At 41.1% G+C, this 13,706-nt stretch overlaps 1 protein-coding gene across 1 annotated transcript in view; it reads left to right on the forward strand.

Moving 5' to 3' along the window:
* Window positions 1-7,308, forward strand: part of RAPGEF5 (Rap guanine nucleotide exchange factor (GEF) 5) — a 330,713-nt gene extending 323,405 nt beyond the window's left edge. The window contains exons 25-26 of the mRNA XM_006832222.1: window positions 4,056-4,110; window positions 7,019-7,308. Coding sequence (XP_006832285.1) covers window positions 4,056-4,110; window positions 7,019-7,134 — 171 coding nt within the window. The 3' untranslated portion in view covers window positions 7,135-7,308. The remainder of the gene's footprint in view (window positions 1-4,055; window positions 4,111-7,018) is intronic.
* The last annotated feature ends 6,398 nt before the right edge of the window (window positions 7,309-13,706 follow it).

Here is a 13,706-nt window from a genome sequence, read left to right on the forward strand (position 1 = left end):
GTTGTATTCTTTCACCATAATTATGCAACCTGTATGCTGAGCAAATTATATGTATGCTGGATTATATGAAGAAAAACGTGGCATCAGGATTGGAGGAAGACTCATTAGCAACCTGTGATATGCAGATGATAGCAACCTGTGATATGCTGAAAGTGAAGAGGACTTAAAATACTTATTGATGTAAATCAAAGACCACAGCCTTTGATATGGATTGCATCTTAATGTAAAGAAAACAAAAATCCTCACCACTGGACCAATAAACAACATTCTTAACAATGGTGAAAATACTGAAGTTGTCAAATACTTCACTTTTCTTGGATCTACCATCAACACTCATGGAAGCATAGAGAAATCAAACAACATATTGCATTAGGCAAATCTGCTGCACAAGACCTTTTTAAAGTATTGAAGAGCAGAGATGTCAGTGTGAGGACTAAGGTGTGCCTGACCTTAGTATTCTCAGTAACTTCATATGCTTTCAAAAGTTGAACAGTGAATAAGGAAGACGGTAGAAGAATTGATGCTTTTGAGTTATGGTGTTGGAGGAGAATATTGAAAGTGCCATGGGCTTCCAAAAGAACAAACGGATCTGTGTTGGAAGAAGTGCAGCCAGAGTGCTCCTTGGAAGCCAGGATGGCCAGACTTCATCTCTCATACTTCAGACATATTATCAGGAGGGACCAGTCACTGGAGAAAGATATCATGTTTGGTAAGATACAGGGTCAGAGAAAAAGAGGAAGACCCTCAGCGAAATGGGTTGGCAAAGTGGCAGCATCAATGGGCTCAAGCGTGGCAACAATTGTGAGTTTGGTGCAGAACTGGGCAGTGTTTGATTCTGTTGTGCATAGGGTCACTATGAGTTGGTACCAACTCAATGGCACCTAAAAACAACAACATAGCATTAAGTAAGTATTATTCTATTTGAAAGGTGTAAATTCCTGACTGAGGAGAACGTGTATTAAAGAGACAGCTACAGCAGCACACTCAGACTCAAGGCCACAAGAAGTTATTGTAATGAAAGCTGACTTCCTAGTAGGGGTGAGGACCTGGTGTTCAGAGTAGATGGCTTTTAAGACACCGTGTGAGTCATCCTGATTCTGTATATGCATGGAGAAGGAAGGGCGTAGTTGGAAGTTTTTCCAGAAGGATAAAAACCAGTTTACATTGTACATTGTTAGTTGCAAGAGAATGAGACTGGCCTTCTTAGAGTCAGCATTTTCAAGGACTAATTCTCAGTAAAGGAACGGGTTTCATCTTTCACCATAATGAACCAACAGAACCTAACCATTTAACTCCTGAGAAGCCAATTGATGTATATTAGCTTGAGCCAGCAAGCAATTAATTCAATCTGTTGCCTTTATCTGGCCGATACAGACCCACACATTAAGTCAGACCACATGGAGACCCAGAGATGGTCACTGGGTCTAATAAGATTTCTGTTGTTCCCTGTGTTAAGTTCCTTGCTGCCTCATTAGTTCTCAATGTTTCCATCTCCAACTGTAGTATTAAATAATGAAACAAGGCATTCCCTTCTTCTCTTCACGTTAAGAACCTGTCACCTCTTTAATCATTATTCCTCCCTCCTCCTTTAGCAGTGTCAGATTACCCAGTAAGCAAGGCAAGCACAAGCAGACTTGTGCTTTCTTACTATCACATAGTGAACAATTTCACAGTTTTTCACATCCAAGATTCTGCTTCTAGGTGTGGCTGCCATCTGTCACTCTCAATACCACAGCAGCTTTCTATAGAAGGAGCGCCTCTTTTCAAATGTACAGTCCCTGACAGGGATGGGGTACCCAGTCAGTAAGGTAAAGATGGGTTTCCTTGTGCCTCCTTGTTAATCTGTAGTGAATCATTTCACATGTTTTTCCCCATGTCAAAGATAATATGAAATTCATGTGAAATTGTTCACGACAGATTAGTAAGTAATCCTGTGCTTACTTTGCTTATTGGGTAATCCACCCCTGCCCTTCAGGAAGCCTAAAGATGAGGATCATGACTCAGGTTTCAATGCTGCACTCAATACTGGACCATGCATCCGTTTAGAGCTACGCAAATGGCACATGATAGAAATCAATGTGACGCCGTAGCTTCCAACAAGGAGAAAACTATCCAGGGAATAGCAGTGGTAGAATCTGGGAAAGGAAATGTAACAATACACTCACAGGCATGAGTCAGGTCTCATTTCCTTTTCAAATGCAACCTAAGCTACTGCTGTAATCAATGTCCTATTGAAGTCTCCACCGTTGAACGATTTAATCATATTCAAATAATATTTCTGTAGTTCTGCTGGGCTCTTAGTAATTTATAAGTGTTAAAATTATTCTTAGAGCAATAATTCATTGACGAACTGAGGATTTGCTGTATGGAGACAATAACCTGTTCAGTGTAGGCTGGCCGGGCAATGGCAGATCTTGGCTCACTGTGGGAGAGTTTGGAGAACCAGATAATAAGTACTGAGGATTCAAAATAAAAATTATTGTGATAAAACATATACAAGAGGGCTTCAGAAAGTCATGAAAAAATTCCACTATGTTTCCATTCCATTTTTCCAGGAACTTTTCGAAGCCCCTCGTGTAACATTTCTAAGTGTACAATTCAGTGGCATTAAGTACGTTGACAATGGTGTGTAGTCTTCACCACGGTTTGCTCTGTACCATTGTGAGGTCTGGACTTTGATAAGAAACCAAGGTGTAGAAGGTACTATACATTTCCAGGAAGACTAGAACATGATGAAACCATAGTTGAAGATTATTCTGGCAACTCTATAAAAAGAGCTGTAATGGAGAATAGAGTCCCTGAATGGTGCAAAGGGCTGACATACTTGGCTACTAACTGAAAGATTGGGGGATAAAGTGCACCCCCTAGAGGCACCAGGAAGAAAGCTCTTGTCATCCACTTCTGAAAATCAGCCATTGGAAACCCTTGATGCACCATTCTCCTCTGACTCTCCTGGAGGGAGAATAGTCTAAATTCGGTTTCATTCATCACAGAAAACTGACGCATGGACAAGTGAGGCAGGAAACTGTTGTAGCTACACGAGTCTGAGGTGATACAGGTTCTTATCAGAAGCAGCTGGAAGTTTTAGAATACTTTGCTTGGTGATGAGTGAACACTATAAAGAAAACAATTGAAGTAGGGTATTGAAGATTATAGGCGGGAATGTATATTATAAACATCAAGTCATCTTTATAAAGGCTGATTTTTAAAAGGTGTTCATTTTTCATGACTAATCTCATTTCCTAATAGCATTTGAGACACAAGTCTTTGATTCTACAAAAACTAAATATGTAGCAAGTTTATGAGTGATATGTGGTAGGCATGTATTTATGTGTGTGTGTGTGTGTGTGTGTGTGTGGTAAGTGGGGAGCTCTGGTGGCACAGTGAGGTAAGTATTGGGCTGCTGACCACAAGGTTGGCAGTTCAAACCCACCAGTCGCTCCTCAGGAGAACAACGAGGTTATGTACGTCCATAAGATTTCATCTCAGAAGCCCTATGGAGCAGTTCTACTCTATCCTTAGGGTTGCTGTGAGTTGGAAAGTGGGTTTGCTTGGGTTTTAGTTTAGGTAGTAGGTGCTGAGCATGCAAAGCCCTTGAGTAGAATGCAGTCTACAAGTGTAGAAAAGTTCAACAGCAATTAAACACAAAACCAATATGCATATAGTACAAAGAGAAGTGGGAATGTTGAAAATGCATCCTCCTAAGTTCAGATGGTGTCATGAAGAGATGACACATGGCCAGAAGAGAAAAGCGCAAGCAAATCTGGACAGATTGGGGATGGGGTGCTGCATTTGTTTGTAGTAAGTTTCTTCTTGATGTAATCAGCATCTGTACAACCAGAGAGCCTCTGTTTCTATAGGCAAGGAACAAATATTCTGTGTAACGCATGCTCAATATAATCAAGTCAAGCTATATTCAGTTCCAAATATAGCTCTTCTATTCACATTCCAAAGGTATTTGAGAGTCCATCTATGCTAGCAGGTACCACTACTGCAGCAGCATCCTAATCGCTCCTTCCACTGATGAGGTTTTTTTTGTCTGGTCTGCCTTACAGCATATGATCGCAGACACTGTCCGAACCCTGAGACACTGCAGAACTAACCAATTCGGTGAGTAATAGAAGTCAAATATGGAATGTAAACTTACTATACATTACTACAGACTGTTGCCATATCACAAGTGTTTGGTGGTAATACATTTAAACAGATTGCAAAGTATAATACACATGTAACAGATTGTATGTATATAATGAGAAGGCTTTTAAACGTTCGTAGGAAAATGGAATTTTCCCATGAACTCACTGAAGCGCCCTCGTATAGTCTCTATACTATATATTTGATAGGCATTACTGCATATTTGAGATGCAGAGAAAAGCAAGATGTGACACATTTTATCCTCTCATGGCAGTGTAAGTTCCCACTGCCATGTGATGGTTCTCACCCCAATTTGACCCTAAAAATCTAACTTTGCTTGTCCATTGGCTCAGAATTTATCACAGTTGACCATGAACATAGTGTGCTTGTTTGAAGCCTTCTTGAAATAGGAGTACAGTTTGTATTGTTATTTGATAGATGCTGTTTAGTTGCTTCTGACTCTGAGCAGAAGGAAACACCGCTGGGTCCTCAGCCAGCCTGGAATTTACATAGGCATACTCAACCACTTCTAGCATTTGAGACACAATAAGATAAGGGTTATCTCACTACCAAATGCCCTGGAAGGGATGACATTAAACGTCCTGGGTAGAATGGGAGGAAAATATAGAACAAAGATCAAAATCATAAAAAAGGCCAGGCTTACTGGTCAGATAAAGACTGGAAACCCCATGACTTTGTCCCATAATCACCTTTCAGGTCTGGAAATGAACTGACCCCCATGGCTTAGTTTTCAGCCAAACAATAGGTCTATTTTTTGTTGTGAAATGTTGTGTCAGTTCCGACTCTTAGAGACCCTGTGTAGGGTTTCATAGGGGTTTAGAGGCTATACATCTTTGTGGGAGCCAAAAATCTATTCTTTCTCCTGCAGAACTGGATGACTTGAACTGCCAACCTTGCAGTTCTCAGTCCAATACTTAATTGTACAAAGCCATATGGAGGAGTTATGACACTAGTGAGGTACTCACACCTTAGAATAATCAAAAGGGCAGCACCGACCCAAGGACAAGAAGGAAGAAGGGAAACAGAAAGCACAGGGAGGGAAGTGTAGGGTAAGTGGAGTTGCAATCAATGACATGAAACAAAACATGTATGAATTATTACATGGAAAACTGATCTGCTCTATAAACCTTCACCAACTCACAATCAAATGTGTGGGGTTTTGTTTTTTTAAATAACAATGTTTATCAGCCATTTATAATTTATAGAGTACTATGCAAGTACTAAGTTGTCACGGTTATAATAGCAGAATTATTTATTTTGCTATTTAAGGCTTGAAAATTAACAAAATAATTATGGCATAATCATTGTTTATTGTCATACATACATACACAATGTCTCAATGTCTTCTAGAGAAGACACTTGAAAATCGAGAAAAATACAGCCTTTTGGTCACTTCTAAACAAGTGGATCCTGGGACATTTATTTGTTGAAGCAACCAGCCATCTATGATGGCATGTTGTTACGAGATATCATTAAATCAGCTCTGCTCCCCGCTCCTGCACCAGCTTCACTGTTGCTGCTGTGTTTGAGCCCATTGCTGTAGCCACTGGGTCAGGCCATCTTATTTCAGGTCTTGCTCCTTTTCACTGACTCATGAGATAGCGTCCTTAAATGATTTCCTCATAAAACACATTTGTAATAAGGGAGGGTGAAAAACAAAAAAGTGGTTTTCACCAAGAGAACAAGTACTACAATAAAAAGCTCAACCTCTTATGTCCCCCTTCCTAAAAGTAAGGAAGTCTGCCCCAGTCTCCTGCCCCAGTCTCCCACCAGCCCATTCCCATCTGTAGTACCACAAACACAGGCAGATCAGACATCACCGTCACCCAACAACACTGTTATACACACAGTCACCTGGTCTCCCCAGACCTGGAATGATTTGTGTTTTGTGTATTTGATTTGAATATGGAAAGTGGACTTGTTCCATTCTCCAGGCTCCTTCATCTCGGCTCCCTTTTCAGGTTTGACAGCAGCGTGGCCCTTATGTGTTCACAGTGAACTAACGCTTCTGTGACTCTCTCCCCCTCTGACTGCTCTGGATCTGGGAACAGGGAACCACCTTTCCTGGGTAGATCCTGGCCATACATGTACTTTCTGAACCTCTTAACCATACTCTGATCACTGTCCTGTGGAATCTGTTTATTTGATTGATCCCTTAATTTTTTTTTTTTTTAATTTCACCCAAAAAATAAGGACAGCAAAGATTTTTGCAAAGTATAAAGTGATGAGAGCTGTTGTGTTCATTTGCTCACCAGATTAGCAGTGGTGTCTGACAATTTCAGATTGACATGAAAAGGCCAGTGCAGGGCATTTCAATGGGGCAATTGCCATGAAAGCCTTCATAGCATGGGATCTCAGATCAGCCTTGGGAGCCAGATGACCTGGGTTTGAATCCTAGATCCACTTCTTAATTACTATGTTTCCTGGTCTGCAGTGGTGGTGGTGTTAAGTACCGTCAAGTCGGTTCCAACCCATAGCAACCCTGTATAGCGTTTCCAAGGAGCAGCTGGTGAGCTTGAACTGGCGATCTTGTGGTTCAAACCAGTTTTGCAATCCAGCACATTAGCCCATAGCCAGGACTTCCTGGTCTGTAGCATGGGATAATAACCTAATTACCAAATACTGTATAAAGTTAACTAGTAATAAATGCTATATAACTGTTTGTAAAACAAAGATCCCTGCTGCTATCTAATAAACGGACCCAAAGAATACAGGCTGAGGGAAAGTAAGCTGTTGTTGGGACTAGGATAGCTCTTTGTAGAGTCTCCTCTCACACTTCCACTCAAATGTAAGGCTTACTGGTATTTAGAAATGTCATCAGTGCTCTCACAATATTCTTGTTCTTCATTCCAAATATTAGGAGGTGACATGTCTCCAAAAGAACATCAAGAGCTGAAATCCTATGTGAATCACCTGTATGTCATTGACAGCCAGCAGGCCCTGTTTGAGCTCTCACACAGGATCGAGCCTCGGGTGTGAGCCCCCACCTCATCTCCCCTGTAACTGTACACTATGGGAATGTCTATGCCAAGCACGCTGCTTTCCTGTGAGAAGAGAAGTTGCTGAGTTTTATCAGCGCGTCACAAGACAGACACAGGAAGCTAGCCGAGGCGTGTCCAGGAGGTGACGTCAGCCACCGGAGATGGGGAGAGGCGTGTCCAGGAGGTGACGTCAGCCACGGGAGATGGGGAGAGGTCTCTCCACGCCACTCCAGAAACAAGAGGCAGAAAGTGAACCAGCAGCTTCTTGAGATGGAGAAGTCTGGCTTCTTGGGATAACATTGTCGGTCACCCCAATTTTCAGTTTGTAACATGTGCCAGTGCCAAGACAAAAGACCTTGTCTTGTCACACAATGACCAAACATTTCAAAACGAATGTTCATGGAGCAGGGAGGAGTTTTACTTTGCCTGACAGTGGGTTACTGTGTAGAGGCTGTCCACGAAGTTCTTCCTTGGGACACCTCAAGACAGTGATGAAATCTCTAGATTCCCAGGGAGAAGTGACATTTCCATTGTTCCAAACAGTGACGTCATCAAAAGCTTCTGTGTCTAGGGAGTCAGTGTGGATCAGCAGCTGGCCACCATGCTCTGACTTCCAGATGAGAAATGTCAAGGCGTGCATTTCTCTCTCTGCACAATCACTTAGCCATGTATGCTTGCAGGTGAAATTAGTTTCTGCACAAATGGTTTGCCACTATAGACAAGTTAGATAAAGCTGCTTTGCCAATAAGGAAAAGTAGTAACCATTAAGACGTTGACTCATTGTTTAATTTCTGGGAGTTTTCTTTATATTTTTAAGTAGACACTCTGATCTCTTATTGGGTACCATATAATTTTAGAAAAAGCACAGCATAGCATACGGAGTAAGCACTCAGTAAATGTTTTTTGAGGTGACAGAGAGTCACAAAAGACGAGGGGTGGGGGTTCATATCTGGTGACATTTTGCATACTTCAGGCAGTCCCCTGGCCCGCTACGTAGAATGGTAACAGCCAGTATAGGCAGGTAAGTGAAGCGGAATGTGTACAGCCCTTAGCGCTCCCCAGCAGAGCAGGCCACAGTGATAGTGGTGATTATCAGTCTTCCAGCAAATGAAAAGAGCCTAGAACTATTCAACTGATAGATTTATATTGAAGATTCAAAGTCCTGTACTCCGCCTCCAGCCAAAGCAGGAAGCCTCTCTCTAATTTATCTTGGTGTTCAAAGTCTTCCTTTTTCATTACATTTTTTAGTAGACTGACACTCCTCTAGTCAATAGACAACTTGCTCTTTTTTCCAATACTGGCTAGAAGATCTTCCTCAGCTTTCAAATGATCAAAGAGGTTTATGGGATAAAATAATGCAGTCGACCCCTGCCTGCTCAATACTTGTCACTTTGCTCAAATACAAGGGCCCTGCTTTGCGTACTGGTGAATCTTGGCAAGCTGTTCACCGCTCATGCCCCCTCAGCTCCTTGATGCCCACTCAGAACCAGCTTCTCTGTCTCATCACCACTTCATTCATGCTCCTTAGTGAGGTGTTTGTAGTGTGTCCCAGCACCTTAATAGTAGTGCCACCTGCTGGGCTCAGGAGCCTGGGAGATCAGCAGAGAACCCATGGGGAGACAGTTGTGGGTAGGACATTTACAGGGCTTTATAGAAAAGCAGGGCTGGTTCACTCAGTGGTGTCCCCGCGTGCTGCTGGTAACTGAACGAGACCCCTTAGAGGAGAAGGATCATCATCACAGCCAGGAAAAGCAACTCCCCTCACAGGTGACAAATACTCAGAAAGCTCTCTCCCTGGGGGAGACAGACAGTAGTGGGTCTGCAGTACAGACTGCTGCTCTTATCTCCATGCCAGAAAGTCAGATTTGGCCAATGGACTCATGGTGTGGAGCTATAGGATTAGCATTGGACTGTGAACCACAAGGTTGGCAGTTCAAACCCACCTGCTCTTCCTCGGAAACCCTGTACACGGTTGCTATGCACTTAACAACAAAAATCATCATAGAAGGTCATACTGACAGCATCTCTACATTTTACAATAAATTATTTTTCAAATCAGACCTGCCTTGTTCCAACCTGACCATTTCTTGTAGAGGACTCATTTCGTTGGAGAACTATTTATTTCAGCACAGTACCTGCTGCCAGGTCCCCAATTCAAATACATACAGTTTAACTGCCAAGTGAAGGCACACACACATTTAAGCATGTTTTGTATGGTGCATTCGGGTCTCATGCATGAGCAGGTGTAAAGTGGCTGGGGAGAACATGGTGCTTGTCTACCTCCTCCTTCAGCCACAAGCCTCTGGCTCTCAGGGCAGCAAAGGAAATGGGGAGGGGGTTCTTTAAATTTACTTTTCTATCCCTGTCTTCTGAATATCAACATCTCCAAATCTTTCTGGTATTTAACAATTTGCTCTAGAGTTTTCCTAGGCAGGGATGCTCAGAAGCTTTGAAAATACTTAAATGTAGAATTAAAGAATTCAAAGCAAAATTGTGAGGGATCACATTGAATTCAACATGAAGCTTTTTCTAACTAGTTGGAGCATCCACTGTAGGACTTAGAGGGCTTTCTGCTGATAAAGCTGGACCTTATTCACTTGACAAGTGTTTGCCACGGCCTGTTAGGTTCTTGCTCTGGCCAGAAAGGTGGGCTGATGTCTAAGTTTATTGCTAAACATAAAGAACATAGAAAATCTTCACTCTGAAATGCTTGGGTCAGGCCTAGCGACTCTTAGGTTGGTTCTTTTTGTTACAGTTCAACTTGGACAGATCCGTGAGGCTCTGGATTCATCAGCAGTCCAGCCAGCCAGCCCAGAAAGGACCACAAAACATAGCTTCCTGTAGACAATACTTTCCAGATTTTTTTTTTTTTTAATATGCCTGTCTGCAGATAATCCAAAGAATACAGTGTTTTAAATTCGCTTTTTGTTTTATAATTTGTATAACTGCCAAATAGTTGCAGTGATAAATATAATCACCTTATTCTGGTATCATTCATTTTGTTTAGAATTGTTTTCATTTCCTGAGCCCATATTCACAATTAATTAGGGTGGGGCATACTCTGAGTGTGGGCCATGCTCCCAGTTGAGTAGGGAGAAGATGTTGCACTAATGTGGACACCTCTCTGAGTGGGGGAGAGGGTTGTATGAAAAAGAGTAACTGTTTCTGAACCCTGGAGCTGAGCTTTCTCTATGCCCACCCTCAGCCCCACAGTTAAAACTGTCATGCACACTGCAGGTCTTAAAGTAAGTGTTCCTAAATGGCACTACCAATCCAGGCTTCTCAGAAATCAGGAAACAGTTTTAAAAAAATTTGAGACCATCAGCTCCACCCTGTAGTTAGCCCACCATGAGGTTGCTTCCAAGACATGTCCTTAAGATTTCAGCCTGCTTTTTAAGTGAGTGGGCCAAATGTTCTTAAAACTGCTAAGGGGTAAAGAGTTTTGTTTATTGCCAAAAAAGTTAGATGAAAATGTACTATTGTATAAAGCAAAGCTGTATATACTAAACATTTTTTAGCAGAGTAATATTTATTTGCATAGCCTATTTATTGTATTCGTACCACACTGTTATTAAATACTGAGATGAAATCAATGACCGGAAGCAAGGAACCTTGCCTTTTAAATGTATCATTCATTAGGACTGCTTAACATTGTCAGCTTGCATTAACAATTAGAAGATAGCCCACAATCAGGGTGTCTACCTAACTGCTCAGGGACTACACTTTGTAGTTTTCCACCATTAGAAGAGCTGGTAAATATGAAACACTTGTTGAGTTACCAGAATTGCCATTAACAGTGTTTTCCTTCTCATATTCCATGCTTTCTGCCACTGTATATATGACTGTGCTGTGTATTTATCGAAGCTAGTAAGCAATAATTTATATGTAAAAATGGCCAAGCAATATAAGGTTAAAACTTATATAAGTAACTGTTAACTTTATCTTGTATTTTCAAGTGTTTTTTAAACTGCTTTTCCAAATATATGTTAAAGATACTATTAATGCCTTATAATGACTTGCTTTTTCTGGATATGTGCGGGTTAAAGTGTCTTCATTCTGGCCTCATTCAGTGGTCAGGTGATTGGAACTCAGGTGCCACATGCTCACTGAAGAAGCTGCACACAGAATTTCTTTAGATCAAGGGCAGTCCACAGAAGTCTAAATAACATGGTATCATTGAAGAGTTCCTGATAATAGATTGGAAATCATATAATCTCATACATATTCTGGGAACTGAGTAATAGTAGGGGCTTAAAAAAGTTACTAGAAAAAATTGCATTATTTTTCATTCCATGTTCCATGTACTTTTTTAATCCCCCTCATATAACAACCACTGTGACAGCCTAACCTCATTCTAAGCTGCCCAGACACTGAAAGAAGCTTGGTGTCCCTGCCTAGGACAGAGGACCTGACACAGGAAGAGCTATAGGTGGGCTTGAGGGGTCATAATGATGCTCTGGGGAGGTGGAAGTATTGGCTGTATGTACATCTCAGCTGTAGAATACTGTAATGGACTGTCTTAATATTCTCTGCCCTCCCAAGCACAGGATTATGCATCCTACCCATTGACGTGAAGCTTGGTCATTTGGCATATAATAACCCCTCTCTGGATTCCTGGTATGGCGCTGTAGGATCATCACTGTACTGAACCACAAAGTTGGCAGTTCAAACCCACCAGTTGCTCCTTGGAAACCCTATACAGGGTAGCTATGAGTCAGAACCAAATCAATAGTATTTAACAATCACAACAACAACCCCTCTCTGCAGGAGGATTGTCTGTCTCCTCATGTTGAACTCAGGAATGGCCAAATGTCTTCCTTTGTCCTATGAAAAATGGGGAGAAGTGGCCTGTACCTTCTTAGATGTATGTTGTTGAGTGCCGTCCAATTCATAGTGACCCTGTATAGGGTTTCTGAGGAGTGGCTCATGAGTTTGAACTACCAACCTTGTGGTTTGAAGTCCAGGGCTAATCCACAGCATCATGGGTTTTTTTTTGTTGTTGTTGTTGTTTTCATCAAGTTTGGGAAGTTTTCCTTATAACTTTAAATATTCTTTTGACCCTTCTTTGTCTCCTTCTGAAACTTGCATTACGCATGTGTATGCCACAAGTCTTTGATGTCCTGTTCATTTCTCACATTGTTTTCCTGTCTGTTCTTCAGGATAATCTCTATCGACCTATCTTCATATTCATCGATTCTTGGTAATGCCTGCTCAAATATGTTGAATCCCTCCAGTAAATTTCCCAATAATTAATGTACTTTTCAACTCCAAAATTCTGTTGTATTTTTTTTTAAGTGTGGTGTGTGTGTTTCTATTAAAATTCTTTGCACCCTGGTAGTGCAGTGGTTAAGTGCTGGTCAACAGTTCAAACCTACCAGTTGCTCTAAAGTCTATTCCTGTAAACATTTACACCTTCAGAAACTTTATGGGACAGTTCTACTTTGTCCCATCTGTCCCTCAATATGGTGAGACACAATTTTCATACTTTAAGCTTTCCTTTTGCTCAGTAAACATAAATGTTGTTAAGTGCCGTTGAGTCCCATCTGACCCATAACGGCTCTGTATTGAGTTTCCAGGGCTTTAAATCTTTTCAGGAGCCAAAAGCCTCATGATTGTAAAGTGACATTGAGTAGGTTCCTTCTCATAGCTAATTTTAAATCTTTGTCTAGAAACCCCATTTCCTGGGCTTAGACATAATTTCTATTGATTTTTCATTTTTCCTGTGTAAGGAACATACTCGTTTCCTTGCATGCTACATAATTTCTGTTGAAAACAAACTGGATATTTCAAATACAATGTGACAACTCTGAAAATCAGATGTTTTCCTTTCCTCAAAATGTGTTGTTTTCACTGTTATGTTTTTGTAGTTGATGTTTGTTTAGTGGTTTGTTTTTTTTTTTCTTTTTCTCTCTCTCTCAACTAACCCTGTAAAGGTGGGACCCCTGAAGTCTCTTGTTCCTTTAGCTTTGTTGTTATTCAGTGCCATTGAGTCGGTTCCAATTCACAGCAACCCTGGTTCATGTTGTTTGAAAAAGATACTTATGACGAATAAGATACTGGTCTTGCAAAATTCTGTCATGAGCTCTCTAGCATGATTTCTATCACCAAGACCATATTTTCCAACTGTTGATCCTTTGTTTCCCACATTTTCATTCTAATAATTATCAGTGCATCTTGATTGTATGTTTGGTTAATTTCAAACTGAAGATAGTAGAGTTCTTCAATTTCATCATCACCAGTGTTAGTGGTTGGTGTATAAATTTGAATAATGGTGGTACAAACTGATGTACCTTGTAGGTATATGGATAATATCCTTTCACAGACAGCATCGCACTGCAAGATCGATCCTGAAAGGCTCTTTTTGACTATGGCTATAACACCATTCCTCTTCAGTTTGACATTCCTGGCATAGTAAACCATAGGATTGGTTCAAATAGTCCAGATCAGTCCATTTCAGATGGACTGATGGATTTCAGCAGTTCAAATTCACTAGTTGCTCCTCAGAAACCGTATACAGGGTCAGAATCGACTCGATGGCAGTTAACATAACATATAATGCCTCAGTTTTCA

This window comes from Chrysochloris asiatica, unplaced genomic scaffold, assembly GCF_000296735.1.
Source record: "Chrysochloris asiatica unplaced genomic scaffold, ChrAsi1.0 scaffold00006, whole genome shotgun sequence".
In the NCBI taxonomy this organism is placed as follows: domain Eukaryota; kingdom Metazoa; phylum Chordata; class Mammalia; order Afrosoricida; family Chrysochloridae; genus Chrysochloris; species Chrysochloris asiatica.